Consider the following 16,559-nt stretch of genomic DNA (forward strand, 5'->3'; position numbering starts at 1 on the left):
TACTTTTTATATATCTTTTAAGCCCTGAAAATCTGCAGGCTAATCCAAACTGTCATGTTTTAGAATATTCAAGAAATAGCTCCTCTTAGATTTCATGAAGAATTTTGATGAGTAATAGCACATACAATGTTGACAGAAATTTTCTAATATGAAATAATCCAAGCTGGCATGGGAGATCAGTAGGCCCACTATAGTTATTATACCTCTAAGAGACCCGAGCACCCATGGATTTTGGTATCCACAGGGGGACCTGGAACCAACCCCCCCAGATGCCAAAGGGTAACTAACACTTTAATATTTGGTCAACTCGCAGGGAGTTTCCTGGTGGTCTGGTGGTTAGGATTAGGTGCATTCACTGCTGTGGCCCGGATTCAATCTCAGGGGGAAGAGAGATCCCACGTTTCACAGCACAGCCAAAAAAAAATGTCAACTTGCTTTTATATAAATTGGTGTTTTGACTAGTTTTTAGAATAGTGTCTCAGTCAGTGGGAGTTTAAGTAAACGTTTTGGCATGCTAAGACTTAAAACCCCAATTTAATGTTCCTACACACCTGAAATGCCAAATTAGAAAGCAAGCTGAAATTTGATTGGCAGGCATTTACTTTTTAGGTGTTCCCAGAGCTAATGGTTTCCTTGGTATTTAGGAACTAACCAGCAACTCACCAGTTCACTAATTTTCTCATTAACTTGAACAAACCACATTCCCCCCCCCCACCAGAAATTTGCAAAACCAGTACCCATTTTCTGAAGGACATTATAACCACAGTATTACTGATCTCATTCTTAAAAGATCTCACTGTTCTAGGTTTTTCAATATGCATCTCCTAGATAGCACTGAAACCTGGTGCTTACTACAGCAAATGGAGATTTTTCCCAATTTCTGCACTCCTACCACTTAACATTAAAAGAGTTTCTGCTTTTCTCTGCAATTTTCAACAATGTATCTTAATGACTTAATTGCCCATTTTGGAAATTAAGGATCATTGAAGTTCCTGTGTTTTTTCAACATTTTCATTCCTGCGGAACTTTCTTGCACAGCACAAAGGTGGTTCAAGCTCATCTTTCACTTTTCCAGCCTCAGGCTACAATTCCAATGGTTGGTTTTCAACTGTGACTAACTGACCCAGGCACTTCACATTAAATCAGAAAATTTCTGCAAAAAATATGCCGTTGGGTCAATTACAAAAATGTCCTATTTCCCTTCGTTCATCTCATTAAATTGAAATGAGCACACTTCAGATGGTTCATAAATATTTATTAAAATTCAAAGTTGGAGAATTCCCTGGTGGTCCAGTGGTTAGGGCTCTGCGCTTCCACTGCAGGGGGCACGGGTTCAATCCCTGGTGGGGGAACTAAGATCCTACATGCTGTGCAGCATGGCCAATAAATACAATAGGCTTTTAAAAAAATTGAAAGTTGTTTCCTCTCCTATCCCATGAGCATCCATCCAGCTGCCTGCAAGAACAGAGAAACCATTTTAAGTCCCATTTCCAGGCCAATTCTAATTGCATTTGGGATACACAGAATTATCAGATCTTTGAACATCATCAAGCAATCAGTGAGAGAGTTCAAGTTGGGGTGAGATCATCATGTATTCTGGAACAAAACAGTACTGATATTTTCAAGCCTCACCTGTCAACTGTTAAGCTGCATGACTGCTGTCATAAATGCCCTGAAAATAAAGACCATATATGTCAAATCACAGTAGAAGGGAAAAAACTTGTGATACTTGTTGATAAAGTAACCTCAGAATCAAAATGGAACGGTTTTACAGTGATATCATTCTATTCATTTGGCAGAATCATCACATCACTGGTTACATTCTAACTCACCATATATACCATAGACTGACTGACCTTGAAATCTTCAGGGTAACACATGTGCCTGTTTGAAAATAAAAAATAAAAGCCTTGTTTAAAATTTGCCCTTTCTCCCATTTTTTGTAGCCGATTTTTAAATTTTTCAAAGAATTCTAGGGCAGTGAACCTATTCTGTGCAAGATGGATCTTTGTCACAATACATTTGTCCAAACCCAGAGAATGTACAACACCATGAGTGAACCCCAATGTACTACTGGACTCTGGGTGAAAAAATGTGTCAACTCAACATAGGTTCAAAATTTTAAGTCCCACTCTGGTGGTAGATGATGATGGGGAGGATGCTATATGGGAACCTACTGTTCAATTTTGCTATGAATCTAAAACTGCTCTGAGAAATGACTATCAAAAATAATCCGCTAAATTATTCATTCTGGTGTAATCTATAGTATATGCCATAAAAATTTCCTCACGTTAGCCTGTTCTTATCCAAAATGTAAATTCCTAATCCTGAAATTAACAGTACAGAACATCTGTTACACTTATCCAAATCCCTGAATATTTCTGTGAGACAGTGGCTGGTTTCCACTTTCATGGGTATATAAACAGAATTGTTGCAGCCAGATACATCAGATAGGAGCGAAAGACAGTATTTGCTCATCACTGTTAGTCTGCTGAACTATGTTATCATCATTGTATCGGCTTTATACCACAAAACACAGAAACCAAACTTGAGACTTCTATACCTTTGCTTAAAAGGTCTTGCTCCCTGCGTTGTAGCCAGTACCTCTCTTGTCACCTGCAAAAATTTAATGAAATTTAATCAAACTGAATAGGTAGTTAATAGGTAGATTTCAAAAATTTTCCAGATACCGTTTCAGTATTTAAAAATCTTCATTCTTTGTCAGAGAGATTCCCATCTGTTTAATTTTTAAAAAATCATCACTAACAGCATCTTGCTCAGTAACTAGGTAAGACTGATAAAACATACATACCTTTATATAAAAGATCTCCAAAATTTGCACCTGCAAAGAAGTATTTCTTTAAACACACTTCACAACAGCTTAATACTAAAGCCTATTTATTTCTCAACAGTCCAACACCAGAAAACACTAACATAGGTCAACAACTACTAAGACCAGCACATTTTCGGAATATAAACCCAAATGCCAGGAGCCAAAGAACTGTTTTCATGTCTTACCCCAAGCAAGCCATCCATGGATAAAAACGTGTACCCAGGATCTATGAGAGAAATGATACACCTTTCATTAAAATGTCAATCTTATTGTTAAATTCTTCTCACATTTGTCACAGGGTTCTTCAGTGTTAGATTTGTCTACATGCTCATTTCAGGTCAGACATTTGCTCAACATCATTACAAAAACCCTGTTCAGGGCATGCTCAACATGCACTTGCAAACCAGACATAGGAAATTAGCTTGGTAGTTAAACATTCCACTTTATCAGCATTCTCAGTTAACAGTTGAGGTTACTAAATTGTTTTTAACATTAATGCTTACCAAAAAGTTGGCCCGGACATGTCAAGGATTCAAGTCCACCTAAGAAATGAGAGTGGTTTTATAACGGCCAAATCAATTTTCTCCCCACAAATCTAAAAAGTGCCTGAAATCAGATAGAGCTAATTAAGACCTTCATGTTCAGTCAGTATTTGCTTTATCATCACACAGGCTGCTCTCACAAATTAAGACAGTACAAGGATCTGGCTTTTATTTAATGTATTCAGCACACTGTTCAAACACTTTATGGGAAGACTGCTTCCTGTGCATTAGAAGGCAACCCTAAAAAGCCATTAGTGGCATTCTTTGTCATGCTTGCCCTGTCAGCAATGTTTTCAGTTACGATTTTACTTACCCCTTGAACTTTCAGCTTAGTGCCTACATAGTGCTTAACTTCCTGCATAGTGCCTACAAAAAGAGAAACTAGTTAGTAGTGGTATTTTACTTACACCATCAGCAAAAGTTTTACTAACTCAGATACATCAGACAAATGGTATTATCTTTTTCATGATTCAGTCTGTTGAACTACGCAACCATCATAGTGTCTGTTTCCTCAGATCCCCCCTCATACTAAATATAAAACTAAAGTACAGCAATTTACATTTGAAAAAAAGGTGAGGAAAACCGTAATATAAGCACCAACGTTGACTTGGCAATTTGTAACCCCTTATAAAAAGAAAAGAATTTGAAGTACTAGATAAACATGGACTATAAAAAAGGTTTCTCACCTGTTTGCCCATGGATACAGCATTAAGCTTGTGCTTTAAGACCTGGGAAGAAACAGTTTCATATAAACTTGGGTGCAATCTCTATGTTCTCTAAACCACCATTTTGTGTGCCTCAGTTAGCATAATGGTGGTAATAATTCTCGTCACCCTCACAGTCAAGAGTAGCAAATAAACTGTCATCATTGTGGCACATTCACTGGACTTTCAATCTAACTTCCCTTTTTCAGGGAATCTCAGTAACTCACCCCAGCAGCGGTTCTCATCCCTTTGGTACACAACTAGAAAATAGACAGAATAATCCAATAAAACATGCTGTGCTGCTAAGTTAATCACTAATGTCGTTAAGCAGTTAAGCCTCAGAATAGAATTTTTCAGAAATCCCTTCTGCCCACTACTCTTAAAACATCACAGGCTTAGCATAAAGACCACATCTAAGCAGATTTCATTCTTCCCACTGTATTTAGCCGTTACTTACCTGTCCACCAGAAGCCATCAAAAGCCACATTGCATTCATGCCTGGCACCGTTCCTAGGAAAGATTAGGTATTTTAAAAATTCATTTTGTTTTAAACCTAAGTTTAAACCTTACGTCGTGTCCATACCACGTAAGCAAGTCGTTTACACCACCCATAATTGCGCGAGAGCATTCCACATAATTAAGAACCACTGACGGAAATAATGGTGCAGTGAGGAATGCAGCCTTTAGAGAACCACGTGGCCTTCCTGAGAGCAAGTAGCTGAAGGAGACTCGGGCCGAGGTCTTTAACAAAGACCCACTCGGTGACTCGGCACGCGCCGCCATCAGAGCCGTTGGCATTCATCAACAGTCTCAGATGTCCCTACCAACACAGGCTTCATCAGAGGCAGAGCCCGCGAGCCGGAGTTTTTCCGCAGTTCGGCCCAACAACCCGAGGAGTATAATTAGGTCGCGCCCGCACCCAACTCGCAATCCTCCATCATCTTCACCTTGTAAACCGTGCGATGGCCTGCGACTGGCCTAGAAATGCCAGCCGGCTTAAAAAGATCCTAACTGCCAAGAGCTGGAGGCCTCTCAGGCTAAGAACTTACTTAACAGCACACAAAACACACATACGAAGATCCGTCTCGTACCTTCTAAAGACCGAGATGGCGTCCAGGCGCCTGTATATAAGGAGTCTATTCCATGACGTCATGACGCAGACTTTCCGCCAGCGTCGGCTTCAACTCCTCCCCCTCTCATTCTCTTCCTCCTTCAGCAGCACCTCCGTCCAGTCCTCTAAGCCCGCCCCCTAGGCCCCGCCCCCTGGCCGCGCCGCGGGGCGGGGACACGACCGCCCACGTGACGCAGGGCTCCCCACCCTCCTACGGACTGAGGAGGAGGGGAAGAGAGGGGAGGGGGCGCGAGGGACGGAAAGCGCTGGGGAGGGGGAAGGGGGGCGGTGTAAGGGTGAGCGATTTCCTTCCGGCACGTCGCCCGCTCCGGGGGAGGGGGTGGGGGGTTTCACTTCCGGGACGGTGTTCCGGCCCATTCCGGCCCATTTCCACCCCCGGAGGTAGGTGCTGCTCCTTGACTGGGCTCGGGCCCCGCACAGCAGTCCCGCTGCCCTGCACTGGGGCCGCCTCGCCCGGTCTCCGCCGCAGCCTGCTCCTGGGGCGCTCAGCCACCTCCCTCCACCCCGCCTCAAGGCACCCGGAGACCTTCCACCCGCTTGGCCCCGGGCCGGGCTGAGCTGCCGGACCCGCCCCCTCGTGGGCCCCTCCCTCAGGACCCCGGGATGGGCAGCCCCCTCCCCAACGGCAGCCCGGACACACCCAGATACACACACCCACCTCTAGGCAGCTCCCCGCCCGCTTACGCCTACCGCCTGGACAGGGTCCCGGGGCGCCGCCCCCTTCCCGGTCCTCTACCCTCACCTGATTGCTCGCTTCCCGGCCGCACGCCTTGCTCCCCTCTCCGCCCCCGCTCCTCGGTGACATTTCGCCCCTCTGCTTTTTCCCCGTTCCCCATGCTTCCTAACGCGGACGAAAGCCACTCAAGTACCGGAGTGGCCAACCCCATGCAGTTCCCGATTCTCCCTCTTACAGCTCTCACCCCTCCAGTGCCGACGGTAGAGAAAGACCTTACTCCAGGGGCTTCCTCCTCACTGGGGAATTGCCGGGAAGAGCAAACAAAAAAGGCGCTGGTGTAGGCTCCAAAATAAACATCTGAATTCATGATGGCATCGACAGAGGCTCTTATTGGATTAAAAGTTTCAAAACAAACAAAAACGCTTTGGAAAAAGGTCAGATTGGCTAAAGTTGGTTCTTGAAAGCAGTGTATACACTTCCCTATTTACTGATAAGTGTGTGGTAAATGCAGGGCAATTCTGTGAGCTTGTCCAGATAAGTTCCTGAAGTTTCAGGTCTTAGGTAACTATGTATGCTCAAGTCAGTGTCTTTCTAATGGGATTTATACAGACTACTCTCAACCAGTGAAGACTATTGGATGCAGTTACAGGCTTAGTGTTGCAGCAACTTTTCAAAAATCTTTTAATGTAAAAAGATTGACCATACTTGGTAAATGCTCTGTTTTTCACCAGCTTTGGGGAACTAAATTTCAGAATCAAAGTATCATTACCACCCTGAAATTTCCAACTTTGAATTTAGATAGAGGCAGACTTATCTACCTTTACCTAATCCTGAGAGTGAACTTCTTCAAGTTCTCTACACAACTTGGAGTTTTTCATAACCTAGAGTTTACCTCCAAGTCCTAAACCCAAAGCCTTTCTGTGGGGAGCTCTGACCCTTCAGCTTAGAAATAATGACTTATATTCAGGAGGGATATTAGTCACTTTATAAAATAATGAACATAACTCATGCATCAAGTAGTAAAATATTAAGGGTATCTAATCAGCCCACCTGTGTATAATTACATTTATTCTAAAAGCTGCTTTCCTTCTCCAAAGAAAACTTGTCACCGCATTTTATATTGTGTGCAAATACCTTATGATTAACACTTAGTAAATAAAAATTGTCACACTGCTTTTTTTTACCCCCTCTATTGTGTTGAACTTCAGTTTTGATGTTATATAGCTTGTTAATAAGGAAAATGTGGGCATACCTTGAATTTTTAGAAGTCTAACAATCACTTTTTGGTTTTAATGGTGCCTTGCTGTGAAACCTAAACTACTAAACCTGTTGGTATTTCTTTTCCATGTTGAAACATAAGGAAAGTATCTCTATTTATTTGGAGATTTTGAAATTTTACCAGATAATATTTTTAGATAGGTGTGAATTGGAAAGCCTGAGGGGACTGGTTATAATTATTAACGACAGTTCCTTTCCTCTTTCAGCAGGGTTGAATGCCTGCCTACACCCTCAGGCATGACCATGGAGAAGAGTGGGAACATACAACTGGAGATCCCTGACTTCAGCAACTCTGTCCTGAGCCATCTAAACCAGCTGCGCATGCAGGGCCGTCTCTGTGACATCGTGGTCAACGTGCAAGGACAAGCTTTTCGGGCTCACAAAGTGGTACTGGCTGCCAGCTCCCCCTATTTCCGAGATCACATGTCCTTGAATGAGATGAGTACTGTCTCCATTTCAGTCATAAAGAACCCTACTGTTTTTGAACAGCTCCTTTCTTTCTGTTATACGGGGCGGATATGCCTGCAACTGGCAGATATCATCAGCTACCTGACAGCTGCCAGTTTTCTGCAGATGCAGCATATTATAGACAAATGTACACAGATCCTGGAGGGCATTCATTTCAAAATCAATGTGGCTGAGGTTGAAGCTGAATTAAGTCAAACAAGGACAAAGCACCCAGAGGGACCTCCAGAGTCTCACAGAGTTACACCAAATCTGAACCGCTCCCTTAGTCCCCGACATAATACCCCAAAGGGAAACCGGCGAGGTCAGGTTAGTGCTGTGCTGGATATCAGGGAGCTCAGTCCTCCTGAGGAGTCCACCAGCCCTCAGATAATTGAACAGAGTTCTGATGTAGAGAGCCGGGAGCCCATTCTTCGGATCAACCGAGCAGGACAGTGGTACGTGGAGACAGGAGTAGCAGACCGAGGGGCCCGGAGTGATGATGAAGTTAGAGTTCTTGGAGCAGTACACATCAAAACTGAAAATCTAGAAGAGTGGCTTGGGCCTGAGAATCAGCCTTCCGGAGAAGATGGGAGTAGTGCAGAGGAAGTCACAGCCATGGTGATTGACACCACAGGCCATGGTTCTGTAGGACAGGAAAATTACATGTTAGGATCTTCAGGAGCCAAGGTGGCTAGGCCAACAAGCAGTGAAATTGACAGGTAAGTTTTGTTTGCCCATCTAATGGCTGTTGTGCAAACATAATTAAAGCAGGCCCTCTGTGTGATACAAAGAGTATCTTCCTTACTTGATGTTCTTAGTCAAAGTTTATGTTGAGGAAACTGGAAGTGTGCCAAAAGACTTGCAGTCTAATTTTTTTAAAGCAGGAAGCTCCTAGTCCTGAAGTATTCACAGTGTTGTAAGAATTATGGTAAAATTAGACACTTCATGAATCAGAATAGCATCTGCAGTCACACTAGGATCAGTAATTGCCAGGGTTTCTTCGGAATTCCAGGAAGAGAGCTGGTCATCAGCTGGGAATCTGACAGCACTGCCCTTCCTTGGTATGTTCTCACACAGGTAGGTGGCCTCTGGAAGTTTCACATTCCTTTGTAGCACTGTTTACCTTTCTTTGCCCCCATCTACCAAATTAGACGAAATATGGTACCAGCAGTGATTGTTCTTTTTAGTGTAATCACAGTAATTCCAAAGAAAAGCTTTTTGGGTGTTTTTCATTCCTTTTTTTTCACTTGTCATTTGATGATATTTTTTCTGTTTTGTCATTGAGGACAGCTGCTACCACAAACCTGACAGTTTCTTTTTTTCACCAGTGCTACTATGCCCTATGCCCCATGCCCCATTTTTCGCTTTCTAATGCATTGCAGTCGTTAGAACGTTTCTTTGTGGGGAAATAACAATAATTTTAATCTAAGTAAATTGGAAGAAAGTCTCAATTGAAAGAAATATTACCAACTAAGATGGGTAATATTCTTTTCCTTTCTTAAAAATTTAAAATTGTATGAACAGTGATAACTAAATAAGCTATGATTTTGGTTCGCATCTGGTCTTGAGAGACAAGTGTGTCGCAGAAATTCAGAGAGTATATACTATATCCATTTAAGTTGGTCTTGATTAGAGTATTTTCCTTCTTGTGTCCTTAATAGTTAAAATATTCTTGAGCATAATACTTATTGTCACCCTATGTTAGCACTCTTGTCCCCCCCATCTTAGAACTGTATCAGAAATAATAGGTTAAATGCAAAGATTTTTGATCTTCATGATCTACGTCAACAGTCTGAAATATATAAAAAATTATCATGGGGCTTGGGGAAAGGATCAACCAAGAACCTAAAAGTTATATAGAAGAAACAAAATTACAGACCCAGTTTTAATTTATTCTTTTTTGGTCTTCTGGTACTTATATAAGGATAGAAGTTTACATTTAGCCTTAGCTTCACCAGGTCATATTGGCTGCATCATTTTGTATTTCTTAAATTTACTAGGGCAAGCTTTTCTTATTTCATATATGATTCTGTATTGGCTCCATGAAAGGACTTCTTAGAAATCTGTTGTTCAGTTTGTTCCGCCTTCCTAGACTATGGGATAAAGGAGGCAGACATCACCATTTTGACACTACTTTTGACACTACTTTTGTATTAGTCCCCTTTGTGCTCTTCTTCCGACAGATTTAGCCCCTCCGGCAGTGTTGTTCCCTTGACGGAGAGACACAGAGCCAGAAGTGAGTCTCCTGGGAGAATGGATGAGCCTAAGCAACCCAGCTCCCAGGTATGTAGTTGTGGATTTAGAACTGCTGCAGTGGTTGAAGAAATTGCCACTGTGTGTGAACATAGTATAATGAATAAGAAAGGAAAGATGTAGGAGAGGTAACATTGGCCTTGTTTAATAAATACTGTATATGATTACTTTTCTCTTTATTCTTGCTTGTGAGCATGCAGGAAATACACTTTTGGTGTCAGCAGATTTGGGGAAGTAGAAAAGGATAAGATTGTGAAACTCTTTCCTGATTACAGGAGCCAGTCTATAGTCCTAAGAGTAATAAAAATAACCTCTGAAAACTACATGCAGCTAATGTAGGACCTGGGATGGAGAGAGTTTGATTTTGTACATGTGTGGATATAAGACTACATAATTATTAGTTTATATAGTATTGTAGATTTGTAAATGAGTTGCTTATGCATTTTTGTGTCCTGTTTGCTTTTTAGTATGCTTGTATCCTTTCATTTATTTTCTTCCTAAATGTCCTGTTAAGACTAAAATGTTCTAGAAAGGATAGGAATGATGTCTTCTATTTTATTTGCAACTCTTTTTAGCAAGTAATATAAGTATGTAGTTGGTTGATATTTTTGTTTATTTTTTCTCACAGGTGTCTATCATTGAAGATTGATTTTTAAAAAGTTGGTGAACTCACCAAGTAGAACACAATAAATTGTAAACACTGTGGCCCTTTAAAAGGAAACACTGGTGGATTAAGATTGCGTAGCTAATTTTTTATCTTCTGCACTATACTGATAGTATCTTGTTTAATTTTTATCTAAACCACTAGATGTTTATTGTGTATATAGTATAGTAACAGCAGTAAGACATTGTTATAAACTGTATTTACTTGTATATTATCATGCTGTTTGGTATCAGAAAAGGAACTGCAACCATTATAGGAGAATTTTTTAATTTTAATAAGGTGTGAGAGAAAGTGTTAGGAGCTTGGAGGAAAAGTAAGTTTACTCATATTATTAGGGCCCTTCTCTTCATCTCTCAAATAAAATGTGATGACTCTGTGACCTATGTGACGGTAACTATTGTGAAAATAAATACAGCAATGAGACAGACCTTACAACTTAATGTGGGCATAAGACAGATAAGACAAATACACAAAGCACATATAGATAAGGCTATATAGACTTAAGTAACTGTGTTGTGGGAGTAGGAGTGCTTAAAAGGCAGTTACAGGAATCAATATCCACTTAAGGAAAGTGTTACTCAGGGGAGTTTAAGTGTGGTTTTTAAAGTAGTTAGAAAGAGATGACTTATTCCACATATAGTTAGGATAGGGACAAAAACTGGAATTCTACAAGGTTGTTTACCTGACTGAAGCAGAAGGTACAGGCTGTAAAGAAATAGGAGATAAGTAGTATTGTCTGGAATTGCTATTAAGAGATGAGTTAATATATGCCTTAACACAGGGGTCCCCAACCCCCAGGCCTCGGACCAGTGGCGGCTCCCCATTGTCAGTGGAAAAACTGTCTTCCATGAAACGGTCCCTGGTGCCAAAAAGGTTGGGGACCGCTGTCTTAACATGGAAAGTTTATTATGACGAGTCTACTCACCAGTTATTTTTTTCCCACCACATAGAACCAAAACAGGACATGGACTTACGTTGTAGTAAAAACAAATTTTGGTAGGCTTGAGGAGCTTCTTGATTATAAGGGTGATTTAACTGGAACAGAATACTTAAGGTCACTCCTTTATTTGAAATATTCTATGGCTTTTTCCTTTTTCTACCACATGAAGGTTAAAATACTTGGTCTAATTTTCCAAGTAATTTATAATCTTTCTAACCCAGCTTTTCCCACCATTCATCAGCATTAACTGTCCCAAACAGGCAGACTTTGTACCTCAGAACTCCATCAGACTTCTGTCTCTGCACCTTGAGTCTGGAATACTCTGTTCTTTCCAGGTGTCTGACTCCACGCAAGGCCTAACTCCTAGTTCCATCTGTCCTAACTAGCCTAGTCCTCTTTGATCTCCCCTTCTTAAACCACTGTAGCATTTATACATGGTACCATATAATTTTTTCCTAATTCTCTACTGACTCATATAAATTATTCTTTTCTTATTTACATTAATTTGTCTCCTTCTAGATTGAAATCTCCTTGACAGCAGAGCCCACATTTTCTAATCTTAGTATCTGACATTGTCTTATCAGGTGCCCACTAAATGGGAGTTGTTTTACCTCTAAGTAGTTCTGAGTAGCTAAGATTACTGAGTAGGTGCCCAATAAAGAGACAACTACTAAATAAGGAGTTATTTAGTTCCCTGTGAAGTCCTCAGTTTGGGAGTATTTAAATAAAATTAGTGCACCAATCAGATAAGTCCCTTCAGATTTTAGTCTCTGATTAGTAACTGAAGATTAGGATTGTGGACAGCAGTGAAGGCCATGTCAAGAATCTAGACTGGTATTTGTTTTAGAAAATACAGGAAGCATTCATTTATATGGAATTTACTCATTGTATGGAATAATTCATTTAAAAAATAGTTTTTGAACACCAGCTACATATCAGGCACTGTCAAGTCCTGGCATATTCGGCAATATAGAATTATCCCTGTGCTTACAGAGTTTACAATCTAGTAGGGAATTGCCAACTGGGAGAAGTGAAATGATCCACTTCTTCCTGACAGAGAGAACCAGGAGGCAGCCATTTTTGTCCTTGCTTCTTTTAGAGTATAAAGGAATAAAACTACCAAAGATACATTGTTACCTTTGACAAGGACCTAATCTACATTTTATGCTCATTTATTTGATCTTTTATTGCAATTTATTTTATTTTATTTTTTGTTGTGCTATGCATGCCTCTCACTGTTGTGGCCTCTCCCGTTGCGGAGCACAGGCTCGGGACGCGCAGGCTCAGCGGCCATGGCTCATGGGCCCAACCGCTCTGCAGCATGTGGGGTCTTCCCAGACCGGGGCACCAACCTGTGTCCCCTGCATCGGCAGGCAGACTCTCAGCCACTGCGCCACCAGGGAAGCCCTATTGCAATTTTATTGCAATAATTTTTAGGTGAAATTGATCATAATGTGTGAGTTTTCTGATTATGGTTCATGACAGATAACTAAAATACATTCACTTTCTGTTTGTGGATAATACTGCTATGACATTGTTTTCCTTAAAGTTAGGCAGTTTTTTTTAGGGAATAGGTATCCTCAAGATTATGAATAATATTGTGAATTTTTGTAATGTTTAATAATAGCTAACATTTATTGAGCTACATTAAGCACTTTCATTCAATGCTCATAGCAACCTATAAGGTAGATGCTAATTATATTCGTTTTACAGATGAAGAAACTGATGCACAGAGTAGTTAAATAACTTGCTCAAAGTCGAACAGTAAGTAGGATGCAGGTTTGAACCCAGGTTCCAGCACCCTTAATTTCTGTAAAGTATAACATCAGGCATTCAGGGATATCTCAAGGTATTATTATCATATTTGATTCCCATGAGAATCCAGTGGAATTGGCAAAACATATTCTAACATTTTTATTTTATGGATGGGGAAACTAAACCTCAGAGAAGTTATTCTATGCTCTGCCCATGGTCACCCAGGACCTTTTAGTGGGATAATCCCTCATCATTATTTTTTTTTTGGTTGTGTTGGGTCATCGTTGCTGCGCGCAGGCTCTCTAGCTGTGGCGAGTGGGGGCTACTCTTCCTTGTGGTGTACAGGCGTCTTATTTCGGTGGCTTCTCGTTGCGGAGCACAGGCTCTAGGTGCACGGGCTTCAGGAGTTGCAGCACACAGGCTCAGTAGTTGTGGTTTGCGGGCTCTAGAGCACAGGCTCAGTAGTTGTGGTGCAAGGGCTTAGTTGCTCCACAGCATGTAGGATCTTTCCGGACCAGGGATCGAACCCATGTCCCCTGTATTAGCTGGTGGATTCTTAACCGCTGCGCCACCAGGGAGGTCCCAATCCCTCATTCTTTATGTGAGTTCAGTTTTGATTATCCAGGGAATTGGAGCAGAAAGAAATGTTATATGAAATAAATCAGAAATCATCTAAAGCCTTACCATTCAATGCTTGACCTCATACTGCTTCCCAAACCTGCTGAGAACCACCTCTATTCTGTTGGAAATACTGAAGAGCATTGTTAGCTAACATGTGAAAGGAGACAACACACACTTTTAGATAATCAAGAAAACGGTATAAGATTATTTGCTAATTAGATTCATTTTTCTCCATTTAATCCAGAGTCAACTTTTACATATTCTCCTCTTTGCATTGTACTTTATCTCTGCTACACGTATGGAATTTTCTCCTATATATTTAAAATGCTTATATAGGGACTTCCCTAGAGGTCCAGTGGTTAAGGCTTTGTGCTTCCAATGCAGGGGGCACAGGTTCCATCCCTGGTCAGGGAACTAAGATCCCACATGCTGTGTGGGCAAAAAATAAATAAATAAATAAAATGCTCATATATATTTGTGTGTGTGTGTGTGTATTTTTGTTTTTGTTTTTTTCTTTTTTTGGCCACGCCGCACATCATGTAGGATCTTAGTTCCCTTACCAGGGCTTGAACCCATGCCTCCTGCAGTGGAAGTGCAGAATCTTAACCACTGGACCACCAGGGAAGCCCCTATATATTTTTTTTTTGTGTGTGTGTATGTGTATATAAGCTTTTTACTCAAAACATCATACATAAAAAACATATATGTGCTATATACACCCATGCACACAAGGACTTTAGAAGTCAGCAGGCTAAATAAATCAGAAATTTATGAATGGTGATATTTTAATATAGAATTTTGAATGCAAAGGATTTATAAATTCAAGATTTTTAAATTATTCATTCAAAGGAATATATTGTTCTCTCTCCCTCCCAGCGTTCAGATAGGAGGAAACCATGTTTATTTCATATGTTAAATATTTTGACTATTTAGATTGTTCATGTTCAGATTAAGTAAAACAAAATTAAGGTCTTAGCTAATTGATATTAAGGAATTATTGTGGTTTTTTTAGGTGTGATAGTGGTATTTTGATTACATTAAGAAAAAAGAATCCTCGTCTCTTAGAAATGCATACTAGAATATTTATGTATGAAATTATGTCTGGGATTTTCTTCAAAAATAATATGAAAAAGGAGAGAAGTAGGTGAGGGTAAAGAAAAGACAAAATTGTTCATGTGTTGATAATTGTTGGGTGATGAGGAGTCAACACACTGTTGTGTCTAAAACTTAATAAAAAGTTTTAAACTGTATATCATTTTCCCTTCATTAAAAAAGAAATTAAATCAGAAAAAGAAAGCATTTATTTTGCAATGATGTAAAGGGTTAGTAATCTAAGTAACAATAGCAGAGTTTTAATGCTACTTTTATAATAATTGCTTTTTTAATGTCTTGAGTAATTTTATTTCAATGCAAGAAATTTAACTTAGTGGGGAGATACTTTATAAACTAAGAGAAATTGGAGAAATATAACTCACAGATTATTCTCTTTATTTATTTTTGGCTGCATTGGGTCTTCATTGCTGCATGCGGGCTTTCTTTAATTGCGTCAAGTGGGGGCTACTCTTCATTGCGGTGCGCAGGCTTCTCATTGCAGTGGCTTCTCTTGTTGTGAGCACGGGCTCTAGGCGCGTAGGCTTCAATAGTTGCGGTGTGCGGGCTCTAGAGTGCAGGCTCAGTAGTTGTGGCTCGCAGGCTCTAGAGCACAGTAGTTGTGCACAGGCTTAGTTGCTCTGCGGCATGTGGGATCTTCCCGGACCAGGGCTCGAACCTGTGTCCCCTGCATTGGCAGGCGGATTCTTAACCACTGTGCCACCAGGGAAGCCCTCTCTTTACTTTTAATAATCTGTTTAAATCAAACCACTACAAATAATAGGTATGTAAAATTAGATGATAAAACTTCTGTGCAGTGTATTTTAAGGACACTTACCTTTACTATAAACAGTTTGAAAAGTGAATTAGCAACATCATTAGGAATATGTATTTCTCCTACTTCTCTTTGTTTTGTCTGCTTTTTGTTCAGAAGTTTCATCTTTTTGTTCAGAGGGCAAAATCAGAAACCAAGTCTTTTTTTTTTTTTTTTTTGGTGACTTTTTTTTTTTAATACTTATTTACTTATTTATTTATTTTGGTTGTGCCAGGTCTTAGTTTCAGCTCCAGAGCTACTTAGCTGTGGCTTGGGGGCTCCTTAGTTGCAGCAGGCTGGCTCCTTAGTTGTGGCATGCAAACTCTTAGTTGCAGCATGTGTGTTGGATCTAGTTCCCTGACCAGGGATTGAACCCGGGCCCCCTGCATTGGGAGCACGGAGTCTTATCCACGGCGCCAGCAGGGAGGTCCCAGAAACCAGGTCTTGTACTTCTTTCTCTGTGGCACCTGTCATTGTATTTGGTGGACAATAGTCACTCAGTAAATACTTACTGAGTATCAAATTGTGAAGAGGTTATAGGAGGGAATAACCAAGTTAGTAAATTCATATCTCAGCCTAGTTTCCTTTCCCAGCTCTTTTGCCAGTTTTCTCTGAGGTCAGTTAAACTTTTATTAGTCTTTAGAATGAAGAAAATATGTTGGTGTGGTACTAAAATATTTTGGGGTAAAAAGGAATACTGTCACCTACAAATTATATACATTTTTATAAAGCTAGTTACTGTTGGGTTAAATTTTAGTATTAATGATAATGCCATAAATATGATTTACAATGTGCTTGCCATAATGTATTC

At 40.4% G+C, this 16,559-nt stretch overlaps 2 protein-coding genes, 1 long non-coding RNA gene and 10 other non-coding genes across 17 annotated transcripts in view; 1 reads left to right on the forward strand and 12 right to left on the reverse strand.

Moving 5' to 3' along the window:
* The window catches only part of LOC116761735, a 17,751-nt gene continuing 1,192 nt past the window's right edge, over positions 1 to 16,559 (reverse strand). Inside the window, exons 2-9 of one of the 2 annotated variants that reach the window (XR_004352092.1) lie at positions 5,129 to 5,163; positions 4,537 to 4,589; positions 4,307 to 4,339; positions 4,062 to 4,103; positions 3,689 to 3,741; positions 3,337 to 3,375; positions 1,633 to 3,059; positions 1 to 1,455 (exon numbers count right to left, since the gene is read on the reverse strand). This is a non-coding gene — a long non-coding RNA (uncharacterized LOC116761735). Of the gene's footprint in view, positions 1,456 to 1,632; positions 3,060 to 3,336; positions 3,376 to 3,688; positions 3,742 to 4,061; positions 5,164 to 16,559 lie in introns of both variants that reach the window. The other variant, XR_004352091.1, reaches the window with a different exon arrangement.
* On the reverse strand, positions 1,522 to 1,599 carry LOC116745370. Its single transcript, XR_004347408.1, has one exon. It is a non-coding gene; the product is annotated as a small nucleolar RNA SNORD81 (small nucleolar RNA).
* LOC116745465 lies at positions 1,743 to 1,818 on the reverse strand. The gene has a single exon (XR_004347435.1). It is a non-coding gene; the product is annotated as a small nucleolar RNA SNORD47 (small nucleolar RNA).
* LOC116761719 lies at positions 2,230 to 6,037 on the reverse strand. Its single transcript, XM_032647883.1, has one exon. It carries the CDS (start codon positions 6,014 to 6,016, stop codon positions 5,402 to 5,404), a length of 615 nt encoding a protein of 204 aa, XP_032503774.1. The 5' UTR covers positions 6,017 to 6,037; the 3' UTR covers positions 2,230 to 5,401.
* On the reverse strand, positions 2,439 to 2,519 carry LOC116745483. The gene has a single exon (XR_004347439.1). It is a non-coding gene; the product is annotated as a small nucleolar RNA snR60/Z15/Z230/Z193/J17 (small nucleolar RNA).
* LOC116745373 lies at positions 2,688 to 2,771 on the reverse strand. The gene has a single exon (XR_004347410.1). It is a non-coding gene; the product is annotated as a small nucleolar RNA SNORD79 (small nucleolar RNA).
* Positions 3,134 to 3,198, reverse strand: LOC116745590. Its single transcript, XR_004347493.1, has one exon. It is a non-coding gene; the product is annotated as a small nucleolar RNA SNORD78 (small nucleolar RNA).
* Positions 3,444 to 3,505, reverse strand: LOC116745479. The gene has a single exon (XR_004347437.1). It is a non-coding gene; the product is annotated as a small nucleolar RNA SNORD44 (small nucleolar RNA).
* LOC116745580 lies at positions 3,809 to 3,878 on the reverse strand. The gene has a single exon (XR_004347488.1). It is a non-coding gene; the product is annotated as a small nucleolar RNA SNORD77 (small nucleolar RNA).
* LOC116745354 lies at positions 4,170 to 4,251 on the reverse strand. The gene has a single exon (XR_004347400.1). It is a non-coding gene; the product is annotated as a small nucleolar RNA SNORD24 (small nucleolar RNA).
* LOC116745602 lies at positions 4,414 to 4,475 on the reverse strand. Its single transcript, XR_004347499.1, has one exon. It is a non-coding gene; the product is annotated as a small nucleolar RNA SNORD75 (small nucleolar RNA).
* Positions 4,853 to 4,932, reverse strand: LOC116745472. The gene has a single exon (XR_004347436.1). It is a non-coding gene; the product is annotated as a small nucleolar RNA SNORD74 (small nucleolar RNA).
* ZBTB37 (zinc finger and BTB domain containing 37) overlaps positions 5,364 to 16,559 on the forward strand; it is a 28,950-nt gene continuing 17,754 nt past the window's right edge. The window contains exons 1-4 of one of the 4 annotated variants that reach the window (XM_032647822.1): positions 5,364 to 5,592; positions 6,125 to 6,321; positions 7,372 to 8,331; positions 9,796 to 9,895. In XM_032647822.1, coding sequence (XP_032503713.1) covers positions 7,403 to 8,331; positions 9,796 to 9,895 — 1,029 coding nt within the window. In that variant the 5' untranslated portion in view covers positions 5,364 to 5,592; positions 6,125 to 6,321; positions 7,372 to 7,402. Of the gene's footprint in view, positions 5,593 to 6,102; positions 6,322 to 7,371; positions 8,332 to 9,795; positions 9,896 to 10,493; positions 10,719 to 16,559 lie in introns of those variants that run through there. The other 3 variants (XM_032647832.1, XM_032647842.1, XM_032647813.1) reach the window with 3 other exon arrangements.

This window comes from Phocoena sinus, chromosome 1 (assembly GCF_008692025.1).
Source record: "Phocoena sinus isolate mPhoSin1 chromosome 1, mPhoSin1.pri, whole genome shotgun sequence".
Lineage (NCBI taxonomy): Eukaryota > Metazoa > Chordata > Mammalia > Artiodactyla > Phocoenidae > Phocoena > Phocoena sinus.

What these genes read in the sequence shown, in the direction of transcription:
- LOC116761719 (XM_032647883.1), bottom strand. Translation starts at nt 6,016, where the DNA reads ATGTCACCGAGGAGCGGGGGCGGAGAGGGGAGCAAGGCGTGCGGCCGG.